Source organism: Anas platyrhynchos, chromosome 13 (genome assembly GCF_047663525.1).
Source record: "Anas platyrhynchos isolate ZD024472 breed Pekin duck chromosome 13, IASCAAS_PekinDuck_T2T, whole genome shotgun sequence".
In the NCBI taxonomy this organism is placed as follows: Eukaryota; Metazoa; Chordata; class Aves; order Anseriformes; family Anatidae; genus Anas; species Anas platyrhynchos.
In genome coordinates, this window is record NC_092599.1 from 8,052,149 (window position 1) to 8,075,752 (window position 23,604).

Below are 23,604 nucleotides of genomic sequence, written 5' to 3' on the forward strand. Positions count from 1 at the left end.
CTCTCTGTAAGTATTTAGTAAGGAAATATTAAAGCTGTCATTTTCAATATGAGGTTCAGAGACCCCTGGGGGACTAATTTAAAGGGGTCTGGAGAAGATAATTAAGAAGAGTCAGTCTCCTGTCAGCAAGCTTAAACTCACTGGAAAAGGGCCTGCATTTCAGCAGGAAAGTGTTTAGGAGACTCACCAAAAAAAAAGCTTAAATACTACAATGGCATAATATTACCTTTTTTTTGCCTCTCACCAAGAAGAACATGAATTTAAAGTAGCACAGAGGGTTGGTATCAGCTTCCAGTGAAGATAGCTTATTCAAAAGCAGGTGGCAACCTCATAGGCTTAGAGCTTACATGCCAGGGGCCTTCAGATGCCTGCTTCTGAAAGGACCGGTGCATTTGCACCACACGCGCTCCTCAGACACCAAGGTCTCCACTTCCCCAAGCCATTGCAAAGCGCTCTGTCTCCTGCTTAAAGTGCCTTACAGTCAAGCAGCGGCAAACTTATCAACTACACATGCTATTGAGTTGATGCTGAGTTTCTGGATCTCGGTTTCTTCAGAGTTACATACTGGAGGAAGAAAATACTTTTAATAAAACAAGATTCTGTCCTTGTCTCATCTCACCCATCCTTTGTACCTTTGAATTGTGATGGGACAGGCTGCCTGGGAGAGACCTTCCTCTTTGTAGTTACTTCCCCATGTAGGAGAGCTAGGTTATGAACACACATACATACCAAAAGGGTACACAATGCCAGAAATGGAGAAGGCTTTTTCTGGACCAATACATGTATTGGTGCTCATGGACTACTTGTCTTTCAGAAACCAAGGAAGCCACCATGTATCAACCACCACCTACCAAGTATTAGATCCACATGACACGTCACTTTGCAAATGGGATGCAAGATCCTAAGTCACTTACACACCTTTGTACGCTCTTCCCGCTACTCATTAATATTGCCAAAGTGCTCTGTAATATTCAGTTGGAAAGCACTATAAATGCAAAATGTTCTATGATAATCAAGCAAGTCATAGCATACAATTTGGTTTTATACGTGCTTTTCATACTCATAGTTTTAAACAGCTCTAGGCAGCAATTAGTTTTTTCAAGATAAAACAGTAGGTAACAGTAAAAATATAATCATTTTTCCTGACCCAATAGCTGATCACTAAAGAAAACGACTGTAACTGACAGCTATGCAACCCCTTTTCTGCTGAACTGGGATGAAATACAATATTTTCCCTTTCTCGCAATTATGCTTCCACAGCTAAGTACTCTCTCAGTCATGGCCTACTCAGGGCTACCTTTGCATCCTCGCACCCAGGGGTGCCACAGCTGAGCCGGATCAGCCTTTTACCCTCACACACCCAAAGCAACCTCCTAGGGCAGTGGTATTTCACTACTGAAACAGCACCAGCACAGGTAGGTGCTGTGCCTGCACCTCACAACAGTAAGCAATGATGCTTGGTTGTTGTATCATCCCTCAGTGAGCGGAGGTCCTGCAGACTCCCAGGATGTGTGCTTCAGAACCTGAAGCAAGTCGGGGTGCCAGGCGTGGTGGGTGCTCTCCTCTCCTGCCTGCTGGCCCCATGCATTCAGCAGAGCTCTGTGAGAAAAGGCACTTGGCAGATACTGGGGGAATAAGCTTGTTTTCAGAAGCCATATCTCTGTTCCCACTCCCTCAGCTAGTTACCTAAGATAATAATGCCCGTGCTTATGTGGGTATTTCTGAAGGGAGTAGCTGTGTCCATTAGTCAACTTGTGGAAACACTTCCAGTTTAAAAAAAATAAATAAATTTACACTCAGCAAGAAAATCCTCCTCTCTGTTGTGGCAAATGCACAACTCCCATTAACACTAATGAGACTCACACATGCTTTGAGAAGGGTGAAGAACCCCTGAGTGTTTGAATAGAGCAATACCTACTGTTGTAAAGAAACACAAAACTATAGAAACAGTAAAACTGATCACCTCAGGCTGACACCGTGTCACCAAGATTTTCTAGTTGAACAAAACCACCTTAATTTATACATAATGTATATGTATGCATATATTAATGAGACAATACAGAGAAAAATCACTTATCAAATATTACTCAGAACTTCTTGAAAGGGGTAAGATATTTCTGTTTGAACCGCACTTTAAGTACCTTAAATTGAGATACCGAAACCTCTTCAACATCATTAACCTGGATTGAAAATAATCAATAAATAATCATTTTACGTGTAAGTATGAAAGGCAAATGTCTAATACATTACTTTTGAAACCCTTTTCTGTACTAATGGTTGCCATAACCTAAGGGATCGATTCCATTATGGATATTTACACAGTGACCTATTAGGAATACACGGAAGTATCATTTTTTACATTGATTATCCATCCTTAAAACAGATAGTAATGTATACTTAAATGCATGGATTGCAAAAATCATTTTTAACCTTTATTACATACTCTTTGTTGAAAAGGAAATCGTTTGAGCATCATGGTATGAAGGACACAATTTCAATTTATGTATTAAGAACAGAGGGCAATTACGAATGCATATGAGCAAAAAAAAAAATCTTATTTTTAATAGTTGGGCAAGCAAGTGCTACCTAAAAAAACATAAACATTTATAATCTGAACCCACACAAACAATACAGACAATTGCCGGGGAACCAGAAAATAAATACGTATTAAACCTCTACAAATTATATCTCCTTTCATTACTGCCTGAAGCAAAATCCCCCTTCTGAATAGCTCCAACATAAACTAGCATAAGCTTTAATAAGTATTCTTGATGCTGGAGGCTGTGCTTTTTAATTTGACAGACTTGTCCTATGTCAAGCTTCCACTAGTACAGTAAATAGTAGGGCTACTGGGGGAGATAACTGCGAGTCCAACCAGGAGCCGCGGAGATCGCCTAAAGGTTAGGCAGAAACGCCAAGGATTAAAATGGCCGCCGGGCGCTTCCCGCCTTTCCTGACAGGGCTGCCACAGCCGCTCTGTGGGCGCAGGCCTTGTGTTGCAGCATCGGTCATCTGGGCCACCAGAGAAAGAAAAATCTCCTCTTTGTGCCTGAAGCGTAGGGAAAGTCAACAGGGGCACGCAAGCAGCTGGGAAAGAGCAGCTGGAAACCAGAGCAAGGCAGTCAGAAAAGGCTCCTGGCGAGTCAAAGGCTGCTGGCAGCACTGATGCTTTCTACCTAGAGAGGGCAATGGTGATGAAATACTATAGCCCTGTCAAGGGGAAATAAACGTTATAAGCCTGACGATGATGATCACCTTTATCTGGTTATATTGTACGAGTGAGGTCTGGCTGTCTTCAGGTTAGTTTTACAGCTGAAGAGGAGAAACTGCTGCTTTTATTTGGCAGTAAGTCTGCACAGAGCTTCCGCTGGGAAAAGCAAAGGAAAAATAAACTAAAACCTCCAAGTACATTTAAAACAAGCTGTCACTAGGTTAACCAAGCCCCAAAGAAGGTGCGTAGTACCCGCTCTTAGCAAATTCACTTAGTGATTATCAAATCAATTTAGTGATTCACCGAAGTGCCCGTCATTGCTCAGGGCTGTCGCCACACCTGTCAGCAGAAACCAGGCTCCGGCTCCACTCTTAAGGACACTACATGTGTCAAATTGAAGGTCCTATTCAAATCACAGCTTCCTGCCAGTTCTGATCTCCTCTTCCATCTTTCATGCCACAAACTGCTTAAAATGAACAGAACCTTCAATTTTTTAGAGTGCTGAGCTTCCCCCCCAGCAGTGAACCCAGTGGTGACGTGACAGGGATGGCACCGAGCCCCTTGGGCTGCCTCGGTCAACACCAAGCAACACCAGGAGATGGGACAGGAGACATGTTCACAGGGCAGCTGCTGCTTATCAGAAACTGGAATTTTTGTTGTTGCTGCTGTTAGGTAAATAGGTCTTTTTCAACTTGATCTCCAGTCTTGCTAGGGACAGAACACGTACACTGTACAATCGGGGAAACAATGCTGTCCTGCTGTACATCTCCTGTCCTTCACAGCAGCACTCATTAACAATGAGATTTCCAGTATGGTTTCAATTCTTTCAAAACACACATATCTGGAGCAATCCGGTGAGTCTATACAGAGGAAACATAGATCTAAATATCTCTCTGTATTTACATATATTTACACATGCTGCTTATCTTCATGAGTATTATTTCAAGCATGCACACACTATTTTTGTGTCCAGGGGCATGCATCACAATCCTACAAATAATTCCCCAGGATCTAAAAAGATGTGGAACAGGAAGATACACTAACAGAAAGAAGCAGCATTAGGTTTAACCTAGTGACATTTTGGCATTATTAGCTGCACAGAGCCCGGGCAGAATCACAATCTACAAAAGCAAAATCTCTGCTGTACCCAGCTCTCCGCCTTTCCACACCACGAGGTCTGCAGAGCCAGCAGTGTGGAAGTGTGTTTGAAATACCCCGTGTACAAAACGCCTTGCCATGTAAGCCCTGCAAGCTCTCAAACCTGTTCTGTATGAGGCTTGAGTTTAATCTTTTGAGCATCCTATCTTTTTAAAGCGTAAGCAGATTAAGCTTACTGAGCATCCTTCTTCAGCAATCATGGTAGATACATTAAAATACAGTAAATGAAGAGCTGATAAGACGGTAATGAATGCATTATCTCAAATCCCAGATTGCTATAACTTTACAGAAGTAAAGAAATGAACCTAAGAATAGGCTTAAAATACTGTTTCAAGGATAACGTATCGATGTATTGATCTTATGAGTGCTATTATCAGATGGCTATCTCTTGGTGTCAGGTGAATTCATTCACTGCTAGAAAAACATACCAGGTTGTCAAGGCCGAAAAATTATTCTTGTTAATTATTTCCCTTCTTCTGCCCTTTCCACTTCCAACTTCTGCCAAATTATTCCTTGCAGCGTTAGCACGACCAGAAATGCTTTCCACTTGCAACTTACTTAATCACAATGGGAAAACACCTGAAGTCACTGCTAATAATGCAAGGATCACATTTGGGTGTTTGGCTATCCTTACACTACAAAAAGAACAGGAATGAGAATGTTTTATTAGAAGACACAAGGAGTATCCATTTTTGACCAGTTTGGACCAATTTGGGTCTCGGTCTCGCTACTACTAAACTGACTGATAAATCACCATATGGTTCAGTGGGAGGGATAACAGGCCTTTCATAAATGGTGTGCCAGCAACAACAGCATGAAGCTTTCAGCATTACTTAGTAAACAGCATGTGGTTTAACATCAGTGACTGGTATGATTGAGGGTATCTACTTCGGGTATTTCCTCGAGGCAACGGCCCCTAAAAATTTTCCTAGTTAAACTGGGAGCAAGAGAAATAATAGACGAGGTTGAGGAGAAAGACACGACTGAGGATTTGAGGATGGGTGACTCCATTTATGTTCAGGAAATAATGGGTTTTATTTTTATTCTCTTGAAATTTCATCTTTTGAATGCAGCTCATTAAGCGAGTGCTCACATTTCTGCCTCCCAAACAGAATGAGACCTCTCAAGCAAAGAATTTAAAATGAATCTTTTTTTAAAACCTTCCCGCTATCTCCAATCTCGTGTTCTGAACTGGATGTAATGACATTTCTTTTTCTTAAGGGATATTATGGTTCTGCCTGGTATGTGCCACCAGAAGATTAAATGTGTCACTCAACACTCAGGAAGCCACCCTCTACTCAAGAGCCTGCCCTACAAAGCTCTGGACCTCAGAGAAAGGAGAAGAGAATTTCCTCCTCAACCAAGGTGATAAGAAACTAAAGAAAAGAGGTTTCCTTTTCTTTTTGGATGATTTCTGTCATTCTGGCTACTCATCCATGGGTAGTTTTGCATTTTAGGAAGTTAAATCTGTCAGTCTTTGGGAACCCTTGAGCACTGCATGCAGGCTTTGAGCTCTGAATTTATCATCTTAGTTGTAGAGATTGCCACCCTGAAGGAATGGCAGGGCTTGACGTAGAAATAAAAATAATCTGAAATCAACTGAAATCACCCTTTCAGCAGTCCAGTAAAGGTAAAAAGGAAATGCAGGTGGTACTGCAAGCATGAATTTCAAAACACAGAACCCAGTTAAAACATCTTTAATGACAAAAATGACAAAACTCGAGTAATTTGACCTATCCCTGCCATGATCAAATCCCAAAGCACTCTCTCCTATCCATAACCAGATGTGTGCTACATCTTGTGCTGATGCATATTTTTAATTCTCAAATTGCATCACCACCCAGAGTTAAGTAAGGAAGGTACCTCCTGTCTCTCCATATTTTATCCCATGTCTGAGAGTTTGTTCAAAAATCAAATTTGCCCCCTATCCCAGAGAAGAGTGATTCATCCTTAACTTATTCAGAAGACAGTTTCAATCGTCTTTTCCCGGACAATTAACAGCCCCCTGTGGAGTTACTAACGGTCTTTTGGCAGACCAAGTCCCATTTTCTGTGCTTGAATAAACTATTAACAAACTGTTAGCTCACTGCAGGGGGGAAAGCTCTTTCCCACCTGGTAACGCTATTTCTAATCCTGGTAGGAAGCCAAAATTCATATTTCTTACTAATGTGTATATCAGGAACTATGTTTTAATAAGAACTCCTGAACAGTCAATGGACAGCGATACCCAAGCCCTCTTTAAGGGATACTATAACAAAGGTTTTCCTGCTGAGGGAGTGAGCAAGCTGAAGGCAGTGCGAGCAGGAAACAGAAAGGGTTGCTGATTTCCTGGAAATACGAGCCTGCTCTGACTGCTCTCCTAAGAGAGAGCATAAAGGAAAGCCCCCTCTGAGGACACGCAGCCTGGATGGGATGGTGACAGAAAAGGACATTATGGGCCTATTGAGGCTTGTACTGAAAAGCCCGGCTAATTAGAGAACAAAGATTTTTGCTTATTAAGCTGGGTAGAAAAGTAGGGAAAGAGAGGACACGTATTCTGGGATATGACTGTTTTCCCCAAATTGCTTTTTCTTTACAGAAAGATAAGTGCTGTATGTCTCGAAGCATGAGCAAACACATACCTTTTTCAACCACTTGATTGTTATTTCATTTCTACCAGACAGTAAACACTTGCAGTGTTTTAGATCCTTTTTCAACTTTTGTTAACCTTCCCATCCTGTCTGGAAAATACAATGCCTGTGAACTGGGGAAATAACAAGGACTACATTCATATTGCTGCCTGATCTCTTACATCATGTGAAGCTTTATCATAGAAAAAACAAAGCAATTCATCCCTGCAAAGCCTGCGGTTATAGCAGCAGCAGCACTGCTGCATCCCAGAGCAGGAACTCCACTGGGGCAGGCGCTGCAGAAACCCAGCGAAGAGACACTCTAAGAGCTTTTAAACAATGTAAGAGACAGCAGAGGGATTCAGGTAGGAAGGCAAGATAGAAAGTAAATACAATAATACTGATTAGCACAGTCTGCAGTGAATGCATTTCACAGCCTGCCTCTCCCCAGAATTAAAAAGCCTTTCAGCGACCCTTATAAAATCTCTTTTTAATAAAAACTTTTTTGGACCTTTGAGTAACAGGCAGCAAGATGTGTCTTTTTTATGGTTAAAGCAAGCTTTTGATCATCCCTTAGAAAATACTTCTTCAACATGGTAAAACAGAAAAAAAAAGAATAAATGTTCTGAATCTTCTAACTGGAAAAATAAAATCTGACGCAATTTATTCTCTCGGTACAAAATTACAGCAACTGCTTAGAATTCTACAGAAAAAAAAAAATACAAAAATGCAATCAGTAAAGCACCAGTATAATAAACGATTTAAATCATTTCCTGCTTGCTTCCTGAAATCATGATTAACATTGGTGAAATCTATTCCCACTGTTTGAGACCCAGTGAGAAGGCTTCCACAGGAAACACTGGCAGACAAGCTACCAACAAGCCTGTTAACCACATAAAGGGTTTTTTTGTTAGTTTGTTTTGTGCATGTGTGCACCAAGGAAACATTATCACTTCTTAACACATTTTTTTTTTTGGTCTTTTCCCAAATGTTACCTATCTTTGCTATTTCTGGAGGTCCTACAGGAATAACCATGAAGGATCATACACCTCTACGGGAAGATGTTGCAAAGTCCAGGATTGTCAGACTTGCCTACAGGAAAGAGACAACACTGAGTACTTAGTGAACCTCTCATGTTTTTAGATAACACCATCACCATTGGGGTAAGGAGACTTGACACAGACACACCAAGGAGAGTTCCTGCTGAATGCCCCCCCGAGTCTCTCAAAGTCTCCCCGCCCCTTACACCCAGGGCCACTAAAAGTCACAGAAAAGCAGATCTCGCAATGTCATCCCTTGTCTTGCAGAGGCCTGCCAGATATCCTCTGGTAGCCACCTGACATGGTGAAGCAGCAGAAATAGCTATCACCTGCTGCCTTCCTCCTTCCTCTCCTATAATCAAGTAACTCTTCCAGAAGAACAGAATTTAGCAAGCTCCCACACTTTTTCCCTATTCTCCCCAGGTGCCCACAGTGAATGATGTTAAACTCAGTGGCCTAAAGACCCGGTAAGTTCAGCACGTAGAGCTCACCTTTACAGCTGGGGAGAGACAGTCCCATTTTTCTAACTTAGACAATCCCACATTTCAAGTAACAATCCTATTGAATCTGCTACCTTTCATTAAAGTAGCTCTTATAACTCTGTCAAATTCTCCAACCTTTGTATTGATTTTTCTCCTATTCAAAATAACTCTCCTTTACAACAAGAGCTGGCTGCCAGCCTCTTATCTCTTATTTTCACCCCATCTGATCCTCCTTCTCCTTGTCAGTCTTTCCAGGTTCCAATTAATCACGTTGAAAATCAGGGATTTATGTTAAGAAGAACGTACAACTCTTAGCTCATCATTAACATACTGTAATTGCAGTGTAGTGCTACTGACTCAGACCTTTTGAACAAGACAGTGGAAATCCTTTGTGGAAAGCAGGACATTTCCATGAAACATGAAAAGAATATCTAGATCGTGTTACTGGATAGTTATTTCAAAATAAAACTCCGGATGCATCATAGCATTTGCAATGACTCTAGAAATTACTGGGGCCTGGCAAGCAGCAGGAAGATGCAGCCATAAAACCAAACTGCTGTTAAGTCCCTAAATTTTTTCTGGGTCTTTACACGAACAGTCCCACAGGCTAACCCCTCCACTAAACATATTTTCATTTCAGACCATCCTCTCATGTTTCTTCTTAATTATCATAGGACATTCGCAGAAAAGATCAGCCAGATGGAGACTAAATATTTCACTACTACAAGATGAAGCATTCTGCACTAAAATGGAACCCTGATTGCAATAAAGTCATTAATTTAAGTCTCAGCTGATTCTCCTGTCAGTATATGGGAGGAACTGAAGACAAGTATGGGGAGCCAGTGCAAGTTACTCTAAGGAAGATAAAACAGTAAAACAGTTAGAAGATAATGCTTGACTTGCCCAGCTCACAGTGCACAGTGCAATGTGATGGAAACTCAGCCAGGTGCTCAGCCAACATTCATGTACTTCTTGTATTAAAATTGCAGCACACCGTTTTCCTCATGAGGAGGAAACCTGAACAAGTTTTAAAAGTGATGAAAAGCAAAGAGGGGTAAAGTCTGGTGGAAGGTAAGGCTGAGCAACATTTTTTGCTTTTTAGTACCTTGTATATTTAGAGTATGCTGTGGCTATCTAGCCCGTAGGAGACTGGGGGAGACAGAAGAAAAGTAAGAAAAGACTTGGAAATCCTGCAAAATGTCAGTTTGAAACAAAAAAAAAAAAAGAAAGAAAAAAGAAAATAAAAGAAAAAATAATTAAATTTGCAAATCCCCAAGCCATCTCCATGTCTGAATGATTAAGTCAGAGGTGCTGTAAGAGATGAAGATAGAATAAGCTGTGTGTGCTAATTCCCTGAGCACTCTACAGCACAGACAGCATGGGTTTGGAGCCAAATCCTCACTCAGAGTTTCACCAGCACATCTCCCATCAAAGTCACTGGGAGCTCTAAGTATCCCCATATAACTGTAGATTTAGTCCTTAGAGAGAATATTACAGTAAAATTACTTCAGACAGTCTAACTCTCTCCCTGTGATATGTTCCCAATGGCCCTCTTTGGGTCCTTCCATCATTTATTGACTTCTACTTTGCTACATCCTGCCAGATGGAAGCAAGGAAATTTGAAGAGCAACTAGTAAATGGAATATAAGGAAATAAACCCTGCACTGGCTCCCTGTTTCACAATTAGTCTTTACTTGTGCTTCAAGCCAACACCAGAGATCTTTGCAAAATTACAATTACCAGATATGCTGGATGCCAGAAATAATAAACCTAACTGCAACACAGCAACATAGGGTGCTAATTCTCTCCTGGAAATCAAGAAAACATACTGTGATCTGTTCTTCTTTTAATATGTGGAAAAAAAAATGCACACAAACCTAAAGACTCAAAACGCAGCAAGGTAAAACTTAAAACTTTGTTAAATCTTAATGAAAAAAGCCCAAATCCTAACATTAAATAGTAAATATCCCCTGCCATCCTCAGATGGACAAAAGCCTCGATGAATACTGTAGATGACACTCCAGGCATGATAGGAAGACCTAGCAGCCAGGATATACCCCAAAAATATGAGCTAGTCTTGGTTTATACCCTGTAGTAAAGGCTTTTGGGCACTGAGTACCACAAGGGTCGACAAGGAGAGAGCAGTAGATGTTGTCTACCTTGACTGCAGCAGGACTTTTGACACTGTCCCCCACAACATCCTCATAGGCAAGCTCAGGGAGTGTGTGATACAGATGAGTGGACAGTGAGGTGGGCTGAGAACTGGCTGAAGGGCAGAGCTCAGAGGGTTGTGGTTGATGGCACAGAATCTAGCTAGAGGCCTGTAGCTCTGTGTCCCCCAGAGGTCAGTACTGGCTCCAGTCTTTACTGTGAAGGTGACGGAGAGCTGGAAAACGTTGCCCAAAGAGGGTGTGCAGTCTCCAGAGATATTCAAAACCCGCCTGGATGCGATCCTGTGCTCTAGGTGACCCTGCTTGAGCAGGGGGGTTGGCCCAGAGGATCTCCACAGGTCCCTTCCATCCTCAACCACTCACGACTTTTCTTCTACATTAACAACATCTGTATTATCACAGACAGCAGACAATCAAACATGAGAATTTAAGTGTTACAATGAGAGGTAGGATAATGAACAGTGATAACCTTTGGCAAGGAGATCTGAGCATTCAAATTAAAGCAACTAGCTGTAGGTCCAGACAATGCTGAAGTTAGTATGTATAACTCAAAGGGAAAAGGAAGAAAATCAAAGAAGGAGCGAGAACAAAGATACCACTAGAACATGGAAATTCTTCTAAGGAACATGCTTAAAGAGCAGCGAGAATTGTTAATGCAAAAGATTGTTTATAATAATAATTTCATGAAATGAATCAATCAACATAACATAAAAGCTCATTAATCAACATGAAAGGGTGCTAGCTCTTCATTTTCTACTGGAATGCTTTGTGGGTTGTTTTTTATTTTTTGGTAGTAGAAAAAACTTTTTTGATTTTGTTTTTGTTTGTTTATTTTTTGTTGCTTTTTGTTTTAAATGGAGAACTAGAGTTCTCCAAAAACATGCATGCTGGTGCTTGTGGGTACCAAATCACATCGCTATTTCAGAAGCCAAGTTGATGTTCCTATTACCAATTTGGCCTAGACATTGCAAGTTTGTTCATGTAAGATTAAAGGGATGAGGTCTCTATGGCATATTGCAGTATGGTCCTTGGAATAAGATTCTCATTTACTAAATAAATTACTGTATATTACTGTATAATGGTGTTCACATTATAACTGACAATTAGCGCCATTAAAGAGAAAGCTCATAAACAGCCAAAGCTCACATCAAATTAACACAGTCATGATTAAAATCACTCTTCTGATTTCTGCTCTTCACAGAAATAATCAGCATTTTGCATAAAAATGAGTGCGAAGCAGCTCAAAATCACAGTGATGCTGGGATGGTGGTAGTGAACTCCGCCAGCACAGCACTGCCACGTCAGCTGTTTGCCTGCCTGTGCAGCTCTGAGCGCTGGGTTTCCCTCCCGGCAGGGAGCCCGCACGGCGAGCCCTGCCTGCCGCAAGCTCAGCGCAGGCAGGGCTGGTAACCGGCACGGTGACGCTGGAGATTAAAGTCTGCAATTACTCCTCTTGGCTCTAATGAGGGGAACCTGGGTTCTCTCCTGGCCTGAGGGAAGCTCTTCTTCTTTATTGTAATTCTGTCACTTCGCCATTTAAATGGTTTCTAGCGTTTGCATGTTCATTTATACCGCTTCGGCTTCAGAAAGAAAAAGAAAACCTGAGCAATTATAACGGAGAAGAACAATAACAAAATACAAAGGAGTCAGCAATTCATTAAAATTTAGAAACTGCAATGTCAAAAACTTTTCTTGACTTCAAGAAAAAAGGAGAGAGACTTTTTCTAAACTGGCACAGAGCCCACATCCTCATTAGGATTTGTGCTCCACTCGCCCAGCAATGCGCTAATGGTATCGCTTTAATCTTCAGCATCGCAGCGTTAGCTTTACTGTGTTCACCAATGATGATGCTGAAATGGCAAGGAGGAAAAAGGAAGCTTCCAGCCAATGCTGACCAGGGATGGTATCATGAACTGGCACCTGGCCGTGGACAAAAGTTTGAGACACACGGACATCTCTGTTCCTGAATGATACTTCAGAGAAAGCCAAACTTATAATGGCTTCATAAGGATAAAGTATCATCAAGGAAAATCTGATCAATAAATAAGCAATCGAGACCATATAATGAAGGAAACCATTTAGAATACCATTACATATCCCATGGTTTGAAGAGAAATCACAATATGCTGCATATGCATAAAAGTACTGCAAGATAATACGCCTTTGATCCAACATGCCTTTAAAGTAGGAAACAAAAGGACATTCTCATATATCTTACCAACTAATTTAACATATAAATCACAAAAAAATATGATCCAGATGGGCTTCAATGAAGGAAACCAATTAACGTAGACAGCCTTACCATCTGACACATTAGTTGTAATAATAAAAACCAAACAACATGGTCAAACAATAATGCTCTGTATTATATCTGACATTTCTAATTAGTTTCTGCATCCTCTTCAAGAAAAAAGACTAGCAGCAAGCACTTTGTTTCCCAGAGGAAAAAACATCTAAACTTCATGTGTACAGAGCAAAGTCTGTGGATGACACTGATCTATCTGCATTCCCGTGGGATGTGCTTTGGAACTAATGCGCTTTGCATAGTCCACATCTGGTTTCCCAATTAGACGCTGAAAATGTTTGCTTTCAACTGCATCACCACTGTAACTGCTGCAGGCCTGGAGTGCCAATACCTGCACATACTCCTTAAAACCTTTACCTGTGTCCAGGGACCCAGAACAATCAGAGAGATTTGGGCTTTGGTTTCTGCAGGATGGGATTTATTTATTTATCCTTTCTCCAGCCTTCCTTCAAAATGTCTCAGAATGTCATTTCTCAAAGGAAGTACAGTATTTCTGGCACAGACCTCCCAGCATCAGGCTGTAAGGGTTGCATCAGACAGTTGCATGCTGAACTACAATTAGGATTACAAATTAAAAGCTCCACCATGCATACATGTACAGTTACTGTTTGAGATGTAAAATCTCAATTGTATGGACTCCTTTCCATGCATCAGCAAGAGGAACACAGTTTCATCACCTTAGACCTTCTGGTTACTTTGAGCATCCTTTAAAATCCACCCATAAAAATTGTTTTCAGCATGTGATTTAATAAAGCAGATCAACATTTGGAAATCTTGGGTAGGTGGTACATAGCAAAACAACAGGGACAGGCTTGTTTTGGAAACTGCTCTTCTTTTGAAAAATAGTAAAGGGATGGCTGTGGGAATTCTGCTAATGCATTCATATTCAGAAAGGTCAGAGATCAGAGGCTCATGTCATTGCAATGAATACAAATCACTTGGAAAATTACATTTTTGTTATTAGGATTAACACTAAACCTATTCGATATAGCAAATTATTTTGCACAGCATTCATAAACAGTAATGAAATTCAGAAAGGCAGACTCTTAAAAAAATATTTAAAGATGACAAAATTAGTATTCCAACCAGTTGAAAAGAAAATAAAGAATATTTAAATGAAAGGAAAAATATTTTTTAAGAATTTTCTTTTTTTTTTTTTTCCAAAGTAATATAACATCCATTTGTCAAGCCAGTACCAAATCGCCTTGGCATCACACGCGAGGGTTTGTGAAGTAGAAATACTATTTCTGACACTACCAAGAATACCCAGGCTCCTGTACCATCTCCACTCCCAGAAATTTCAAAAGAGGCGTTGACTGGCTTTGCAGACTTCCTGAGTGTTCCTTCTGACTCCCTAAAACGGTCCTAATGAATACCAGCACTGACAACAGAGACAGAGAGGGAAGCATGACAGGCCTTTGCTCTGTGTGTTCAGGGTGGCCATTCGTGAGAAACCACAGCTTCATCAAACCAGAAGCTGTTGGAAAAAGTTTGCAATAAATAAATAAACCAAAAAATCTCTGCCTCAGACCATTCAACCTGTAGCTTCAGGTATTACTGGGAGGCAAAACAATTTTTCTAATTCATGTGGTGTGGCAGTTGGAGCAGACAGATGAAAACAGTGATTTTTTTTTTTTTTTGTCAGGTCTATTACAACCTTCCTTTGCACTTTGGGAGCCCATTCCCACCCTCTGAAAAAGTGACTTGGCTAAAGTGACACGTGATTCCTTCTGGCAAGTTGGGGCCTGAATTAAGTTCCTGCAAGACCCAGTTGACAAGAAAACCACTTCTGTCCATGGGTGAGCTTTCTGTGCAAGCATAGGACCGCACAAGCTGCTCACATCCACATGTCACACCAGGATGCAACCTGCTTTGAAAGCAGGTATCTGATTACCAACAAGAAAAGGTAATTCCAGATAACATCTGCTTTATTTCACCAGGCAAAACCCTTGAATATAAAGTGAAAAGCATTGACAAACTTGACAAAAAAGACATTGCACTGCCCACAGACAGACCTGGGACTATCAGACCCAACTGCATGGGGCTTCCCAGCAGCCCAAGGACTCTCTCTGTTGTCTGAAGACACATCTTTGCACTCAGCTGTTGACGGCTGCCCAGCCCCGTGCCCTGATCACGGCTGCTTTCACAGGGTGCTGTGCCCGAGCTGATACCTTGCTCCTGCTGTGGCACAGCGCTCTGCCATGCTAGCTGTGCAGCTGGCTTGGGTCCGGCTGGCTCCTGCACAAGCAGAGCGAACACACAGCTGTTTGTGCAGCTCCTTGAGATGCCCTGCTAGCACGAGGCAGGGGGCTGCAGCTGAACACAGGTACGCAGAGTGGAAGGAAGCAATGCCAATGAAAGACGGCAGTCTCAGCACGATGGCTCCCAAACCGCTGCTAGCTATTTGTTTGTAGGCATCATGGGAAAGGAAAGATTTGAAGGACAACGAGGTCACTTTGCGGATATTTGTAAGAAGATCCTCCCACACATGAAAAGCTTATGGGAGAAACCAGAAAAGTGGCTGTTTGAAACTTAGCCCATGGGACGCGAAAGCTGGCAACGCTAGCAAAGCAGAGCTCAGAGCTGACATTGCAAAAGCACATAAGAGATGATAGATAGAGTGCTGCGAGGGCCGGAAGGGCCTTGAAAGTGATATGTTCACTGAAGGAAACATTGCCCTATTTCACAGTCATCTCAAAGTACTGCAATACATTCTGATTTTATTTTTTTCGAGAACATAAGCACATGTCTTTCCACTCACCTCGACAGGGAACCTCTTGCCATTGATGCTGTGCTCAGAGCCTGCTGATCCGTTGCTTTGACCCCAGTGGAACTCCACCTTCTCTGCCTTGAATCTGCCTGGCAGCCCAGCACCACTGACAAAATAATCGTCCTTCAGCAGGATAGCAACTGCACACACAGAACACGGAGAAAGATGTTCTTAGCACAATTTTTTGAGGCATTTACGATTTTTATTCGTTATACTACAATATTTCTTCTAATGCAAATAAAAAGTGAGGTCATCATTTTTCTCTTTACAGGGATTTGATTTAAAAAAAAGAAAGGCTCCAAGTAATGCTGGCTAATTAAGGAAGTGATTATGAAGCTACATAGTCTACAGAAAATCACAAAGGCCAAATTTCTCAAGGACTTTTTGGCCTCCTCATTGGACATTGATTAAAATTTAAATGGCAAACTTCATTAAGAACTATTTAATGTGGTTGCAGGGACTAACGACCAACCATGTTTCTTGGCCTTGTGATTCACTAAAGTCTGCAGATCACCAGTTCAACCCTCTGATTGTTGGATTCCCTCTATGTTATCGGGGGGGGAAAAAAAAAAAAAAAGCCCGTGCCCCTGTGCCCTGTCCCACCTCTACTGCTGGATGTGGCAAGTACATTCCTTAACCTCCCTGCTTCTCCCTTCTGTAAAACTGGAGAGTGACAATAACTTTTTTTTTGAGACCCACTCATGTAAAGTTCTCGATAAGAACTGGACTTTATTACAGGAACTCTGACATTATTATTATATGATTCAATAAGGGTCAAGAGGATCTTCTTTGTATTTTCTTTTCATTTCAAAAGCCTTTATAACAATAAAAGTTTGACATCCAAACAGAGGGCAAAGTCATGGTGGAAGATGGTACATGTTACAGGGGTGGTCCCACTATCAACTAAATCCAACTTTCCAACATGCATGCCTGCTGCTCTCACTACAAGATCACCTTCCTTTCTAGCATTTCCTATTTTTTAACTTGCGCAATTCCTAATAATGACTCCTTATAAAATCATTTCTTCTCATCCTTTGCAAAACTAGTGCTTAAAAACAAAACTAAAATTAGCATTTTGTTCTTGTAAAAGCGATTGCAGACCACCACTTGCTGTGCCCAGAATCCTGTGATTAAAGTGTTGTGGGTTTGTTTTTTTTTTGTTTTTTTTTTTTTTTTTCCAATGGGAAAAGCTTAACACACAAGGATTTCTCTCTGTTCTCAATCCAACTGTGTCATCACAACAGGAACATTAATATAAATCCATTTTTATTATGTAACAGGGAGGATTTTATTCACTGCTGAAAAAACTAAAAGGCTAGTTGTGAAATAGAAGTTACTCCTCTGTTGGTGAATCACTGGCAGGCTGTTGCTGCAGGCTAGGCTTTCTGCCACACCAGGGCTGCTCTCCCCGTGAGTACAGACAGTTGGCTAAAGCAGCCTCATCTCAGGTGCAAGCGTGCAATTAAGAGACATCTAAACATTAAATTGTTTATGTTAAAACCACCTAAATGTTAAATTGCATCAGATGTTCAGATGTTTCTAAATGGTGCCAGTGACATCATGGGGCTCTTCTCTTCCATGATTTCTGGTTCCTCCGCACAAAAGTATTTGTGTAGGAAGACCGGTGGTGTGGGACTGGCTGTAGGTCGCTGTCTGTGTCTGCCAGGATACCAATGTATCCTTATTGAAATACAAGTGGCTAGAAGCACCACTGCTCTCTTCTTCCCTTAAAAAATTCTCAGTGAGCTCAGCAGTGTTTTGGATACCAAAAATCTCACCCAAGTGGTTAGAAATTCCATAGACAAAATTCTAGGAGATGAGGAATACACGAAAGCAGATTTGTGTGCATCTGTTAAAAATCTCTGTGGGGATTCAGTTGCATCTAATAAATATTTGATAGTTCCTAAATCATTTATGGCTCTGTCAGGGGTCATTTTACTTGTTTTAGATGAATAATTAAAAGGATAATTAGGAGGATGTACAATCTGAAATGTTCATCTAATTGTTCATTTTACAGTATTTCTTAACGCTGCTGAGCTGTACAACACATGTTCCCATCACCTTCCTATTTTAGCAGCATGTCCTTATTTGCAATGATCTGGGGGCTTCCATCCCCTCCCCTCCACACAACTTCTGGTTTTCAGGGTTGGAACAAGCAAACACCATGTTGGAGGGCTTCAGGAGCCACCGCGTTTATCCAGTAATTTACTCAGAGTGCATGCCAACGAATCAATCCCCCACACCTACTCAGCTTAAAATACTATATAATTTAGATTTCGAAACCCAAGGAGGTGGTGCACAACTACCAGGATCACAACTGTGTGATGCCATTTGCAGGATCAGGCCTGGAGCTGTGTGTCTGTCACCTTCCTGAGGGAAAAACCCATCCTGGATACAAATCAGCTCTTCCCCCTTCCTAAGCAGGGCAGCTGGGCAGAGATACACGCCACACCTGCAGGGTACTGTACAGAAACACACCTCTGGCAGAAGTTTTGGTAGTTTTCTCTAAGTGGACGGTGTTTTTAGAAGTTTGAAGTGATCTAAGGAGGGGTAAAACAGCAGTGTCTGTGTAATGCTGGCGAGGGACCTGCTCCCACAGGCACTCTGTGGCCTCAGGGCAGGTTGGGCCTGCGGAATCCCTGTCAGCCTCAGGCCTGGCTGACACCAGCTAGCACTTAATTATAAGGTGGCACAAGCAAAAATAACTGTGAAATATGCTTATACTCTCCAAGTGATCTTTACCACTTGGGAACCAGCTACTTCAGTGATGAAATCAAACCCACATTAGTGCCTTTGCCAGTGTAATCATGCACAAAAGCATTTCTAGTTAAGGCAGAGGCATAATGAATCCATTTTCATGTTCTGAATGAAGCTCTGTTTTTTGTACATTGTCTGTCCTTTACCTGACATGGGGGGAAAAGAAAGAATACAACAGATCTAAAGAGCAATAACCTCTTTGCCTTTTAACATTTCAGAGCATAAAAGTAAGTAATTGTTCCATCCTAAAATATATATATATATAAATTACTAGTCCAATAGCAATAACAATAACCCAAGCAACACATTTCCTGCCAGTTAATGAGCATCAAGGTTAAGGGCCTTTGGCTTTCCCTTGGACCCTGGTGTCTTTTAACCAGTCATTAATTGCTGAGAAATGCCCTCTACATCCATCACTATTGCTTAAACAGTTATTTAGTTTACTATCTCTGTCAGTCTGCAATATGAAGGTCTCACGTGGCCATCTGCTCCAAGACTTCACTGCCAAAATGCATCACAATTTATGGCACAACCTGCTTCTACTTTCTACCCATAAGCCAAAACATCCTACTTGGTTTGCTGCTCTGCCACTTACCACTTAAAAAATTAATCCCAGACAAGTTTCTTCAAAAGGTCAGAAAACCAAGAAAGGGAATGGAACTTGATAAAATAAGGGAGGAGTTAAGCGCTTAGTAGAAGAAGTCACAGATGACAGCAAGGCAAAGAGAGTCTTCATGTTACCAGTAAGAGATTGTAAGTTACCCAAGAAAAATGACAGTAACTGTTGCCCTGAGAAGCAGTAACTTGTCAGCAAAAATCCATACCCCAATGGGTAAAGGAATCAAGTAGAGCAGCAGTGCTAAAATCACCCAGCAGAGGAGACCAAAGATACAGCTTTCACTGCCAACTGCGTGGAGACTGGAAAATTCGCTGGCACGTTTCGGTTCAACATGGTTTCCTATTATATGTGCAGCAATATGTTCCTATTATATATTCAGTATAGCATTAGCATCTTTCTTAGAAGAAGAGCACCATCCTTTTTTCTTGGTATTTCTAATTATATTTATTGCTGGTTACTACAAACACTCCTTTGTGACCAAAAGGGCAGGGTGCATAACATGAATAGATTAATTAAGCACCAAATTTCCATAGCATTCAGCCTTCCCCGAACCTCATTTTGTTACAAAGGGCAACAAACTCAGAATTTCAAAGCAAACAGGAGCATTTCTTAGTGAAGCTGGAGAAAACCTCAGTAATGCATCAAAAACCCAAGCTATGCTTGATGGTGGTTTGCATTAACTAGATTTGCTTTGTGGTAAAAGAAAACAGGATCACAGCCTGTCACTCTATCTCATCTGAGGAGCAATAACTCCCAACTCCCACTACATCCCTGAATCGCTGGAACAGGATCTAAGGCATCTTGTGGACTCCAGGTTGTGGCTCGCACCCAAAGTCCCCTGGAAGCCATGGGCGTATCCGAGGTCAGGCTCCGTGCACAACTGTGTTGCACACTCCGGGAGCAGGTACATGCCCTGGGATTTGCTAGCAGACCTTCTGACTAGGAACCTGTTACCTAAAGCACTATAGACACGCATGTCGAATGTTAATAAAGATAAAAATATACTTCCAATAAATAAAATTGAATTAATTAGCGGTTTAATCCAATTCCCTAAAAATATTTGACCTTGTCAAATGAAGAGGGTGGCCTTATAATTTCTGCTTTTTACGTTTTTAGAATTAAAGAGTAATCAAATGCATGCAGCTTTGCATATAAATCAACCTTGACCTTTTGGTGAACTGTTTTGGTAAAAATAAGCAGTACTCTGACTGTTCTTTTCTCTGAAAGCCAGAGCAGACAGAGCAGAAGAGGATTCAGTTCAGTGAAGAACACAGTGCTATAATCATAGCAGAAACACATTAATAAGCTCCCACTACTTCGAGCAGTTATTGCTCTTTCTTCTCTAAAACATCACAATTTCTAAGACTTCTCCTTTCCTACAAAAGTCTGAGCCTTGCATCTCAGCATTCTTTTGGATTAGATGTTACAGCCTCCCCAAAGCTGATAATTCAAGGTTACAGCTTGAAACTCTTATACAGCCCTTTATTCTGAGGAACAACTGACTACCAAGAGAATTTATATGGAGAGCCTAAAAAAAATAATTTTAAAAAACAAACCTTAAAATCTGCAGAACTAGCTTTGCACAGAATGCAAAAGGCAGAGATAGGAGGCTGCTGCTGGAAAATTATATTAAAAAAAAAAAAAAAGCAAACCCCAAACAACAGAACAATGAAAAAGGAGGAGGGTGAAACATGGCTTGAATTTTTAATTGACTGCAGGCACGCTATGGAGACAAACAGAAAAAAACATACCCGTTTTTCCTGTGTTTTTCATCCAAGTCTTGTTAGAAGATTCATTGTCAAAACCATCAAGCTGCAGTTCTTGGTACTCGTCTCCGACGTGAGCCTGATGGTCTATGATGTCTATGGGAGACTGGTGAGACCCTCCACACTTCTCACTAGAAGTAACCCAGTGCTCGGGACCATAGGTACCTGTTAAAAAATACCAATGGAAATTAATATTCCAGTGGCTCAGCAGTTCTGGATAATGCTTAAGAAAGAGGATGAAGCACTTAAGCTCCCCAGGTAACACCACTGCTGTTACACTTCCCGCATTTGAAAAAGGTTAAGACTAGTAAACTTATGAAGAGATCGAAACCCATTAGCTTCATGCCGTACTCAAACTTTGCCTCTAGCAGTAAACAACAATGGCCTTTTTTTTTTTTTTTAATTACTATTCTATAAAACTATCTGCAATTCCCAAGTTCTTCACGCATATGTTATGAATTAGCATGGTTTTACAGGAACTTTCCTAAAGCTTCAGCTATAATGTATTAGTATATATTTACCTTTTTACATGAGATACATAATGTATCAGCTAATGTATATGCATTAACTTGCATTTGTGCAATACTTTGCTTAGATAATATGATCTTTATTAATGATCTCATTTATTTGGGTGGTTTTGAAATCAGAAAAGATTAAAATAACGAATTAAACCAAAGGGGATATTAATAAACTTGAAGAAAGCAATAAAGTATAAAACACAAACTCTTGATGGAGGAAATAAAGTCAACAATAGTTAATCAGGAAAATAACTTTCCTTTGTTGTTCTTACATGAGTTTTCTGTTTTGCTTATTAGCACAGTCTGCTCTCACCTAATGCAAGCTACTCTCTCAAAACATGTCAAGTATTAGCAGTAAAGAAGGTCATGGTCTGTCACGGTGTGGTGGTGGAGCTGCGAGAGGTGGTATCACAAACCACTGCTCAAGCTGCCGCAGCCTGAACCCACCCTGCCCATTCTGCAAAGCTCTCCAATGAGAACAGTCAATAAAAATAATACGTGGAAACAAAAGGTTTCAGACAAAGCCCTTGCTGTCCCCACCACATACCACCTCTAGAAGCAATACAACACCAGGGGCCTCAACAGCACACAGAGGAGGATCTCCAGTGAGTTTCAAATTTTTCTTACAAACCTCGCTCTCCAACTCTTAAATTGCATTAACGGAGACTAAGAGATTATGTTCCTGTGAGTGCAAGTAGTTGTCCACGCTCCTGAAGTAACAGCACAGAGTTCTTGCAAAGCAGTTTTCGCTCACAGTTCTTGAGGTGCTTTACAGCAGGGATCAGCACCCTTATTCTCATGTGAAGACAGGGAAAGGGATGAGCTGAGGGAAGCAATTTGCCCAAGCTCTTCTACCAAAAACAAGTTACAACCCAGAGCCAAACTCCAGTCTCTGGAGACCTCTGATGTCACACCTGTTCAGTACCTCTGAACTACACAGTCAGCATGTCTGCTCTGAGGCATACAGCAGCAAATGATGCGCCCATATGCATTTATTACCCTTGCATCTGAGAAACATATGTAAATTCAATTAGTGCCATCCAAACACAGCAGTTGGGAAGGCCAGTTTCTTTGGCCCCTGGGTTTTAACGTGTCTAGTTGCAAAATGCATTTTTCCCATCTTCCCTTGGGCTGATGCAGGACACTTAATCATCAGCAAGATTTTGTGCATTCCCCATCACATGCAAATGCTCTATGGTAACTAAAACAACATCAAAGTGTTTTATTTTCATCTGCAATTAAGCAAAATTGCACCATCCTTTAAAAGTCATTTACATCACCTGCCCAGGTTAAAAAATCAGTTTTGTTTATCTCATTGTTCAACTTGTATTGTCAGCAAAAGCCACTTTTAGTTAATTTCCCAATGTACCACAACTAAGGAGAACAAAATTATTAAAAAGCCCTACATTGGGAAACCTAAACGTGTTCCACTTGTAGATTATTTTTTCCCTGAATTGGGATGCTCTTATTAATTGTTTTGCAGTGAATTAGCTGGCAATTCAGATTTACTTACCATATAACCTTGCATTTACTCCATGAAATTTAGGAATTTGCTTTAGAATGTTTAGTCCTGCACACAATCATCAAACCTGCCAGCTCTCATTTTTTGGCTTTGTTATAAGCATAGGGTGAGCTTTTCAAAAGCACTCTGCTCACAGAGGCTATCGCAATGGTTTCAGCTGTGCTTTCAAAAGCTGTGCACTCCATTTTTTATTTATTTTTTTTTAGTATTTTGGTGACCTCTTAACCAATGGGAAGATCTTATTTTTGAATAAGCTGATTTATTTTAACAGGCATTGCAGGGTTACCTCCATGCATCTTGTCACAAAGGCTTTTTTATGATGATTCTTCTTATTATTGTTATTTTTAAGTGTAGCCAGCTCTCAAGCAATTTGCAGTGAAAACTGTCTTGTCGAAGTGAATAAAATAAGCCATAAGGGTAAACAAGCAAGCAAAACATCTCATTGAGTTAAAACCTCAAGCAACTTAGGTACCTGGGCTGACTCCTGCTGAAATACAGTCTTTCACTGCCCAGACTTCTAAACGCTTTTAGGTCTTTGTGTCACTTAAACAAGCTTTTTTTTTTTTTTTTAATTTATCTTGTTTGAATTAGTTTAATATAGTAATGCATCTCTTTTTAAAAATACAGTAGCTTCACCTGGTTCTAAATCTATAATTTACCAAAAAAAAAAAAAAAA

The 23,604-nt window shown here is 40.8% G+C and overlaps 1 protein-coding gene across 2 annotated transcripts in view; it reads right to left on the minus strand.

Annotated features, from left to right (window-relative positions):
* Window positions 1-23,604, minus strand: part of PTPRG (protein tyrosine phosphatase receptor type G) — a 397,752-nt gene that overhangs the window by 163,020 nt on the left and 211,128 nt on the right. For both annotated transcript variants that reach the window (XM_027467840.3, XM_027467841.3), the window contains 2 exons: window positions 20,874-21,053; window positions 15,738-15,886 (listed from right to left, as the gene is read on the minus strand). In XM_027467840.3, coding sequence (XP_027323641.3) covers window positions 15,738-15,886; window positions 20,874-21,053 — 329 coding nt within the window. The remainder of the gene's footprint in view (window positions 1-15,737; window positions 15,887-20,873; window positions 21,054-23,604) is intronic.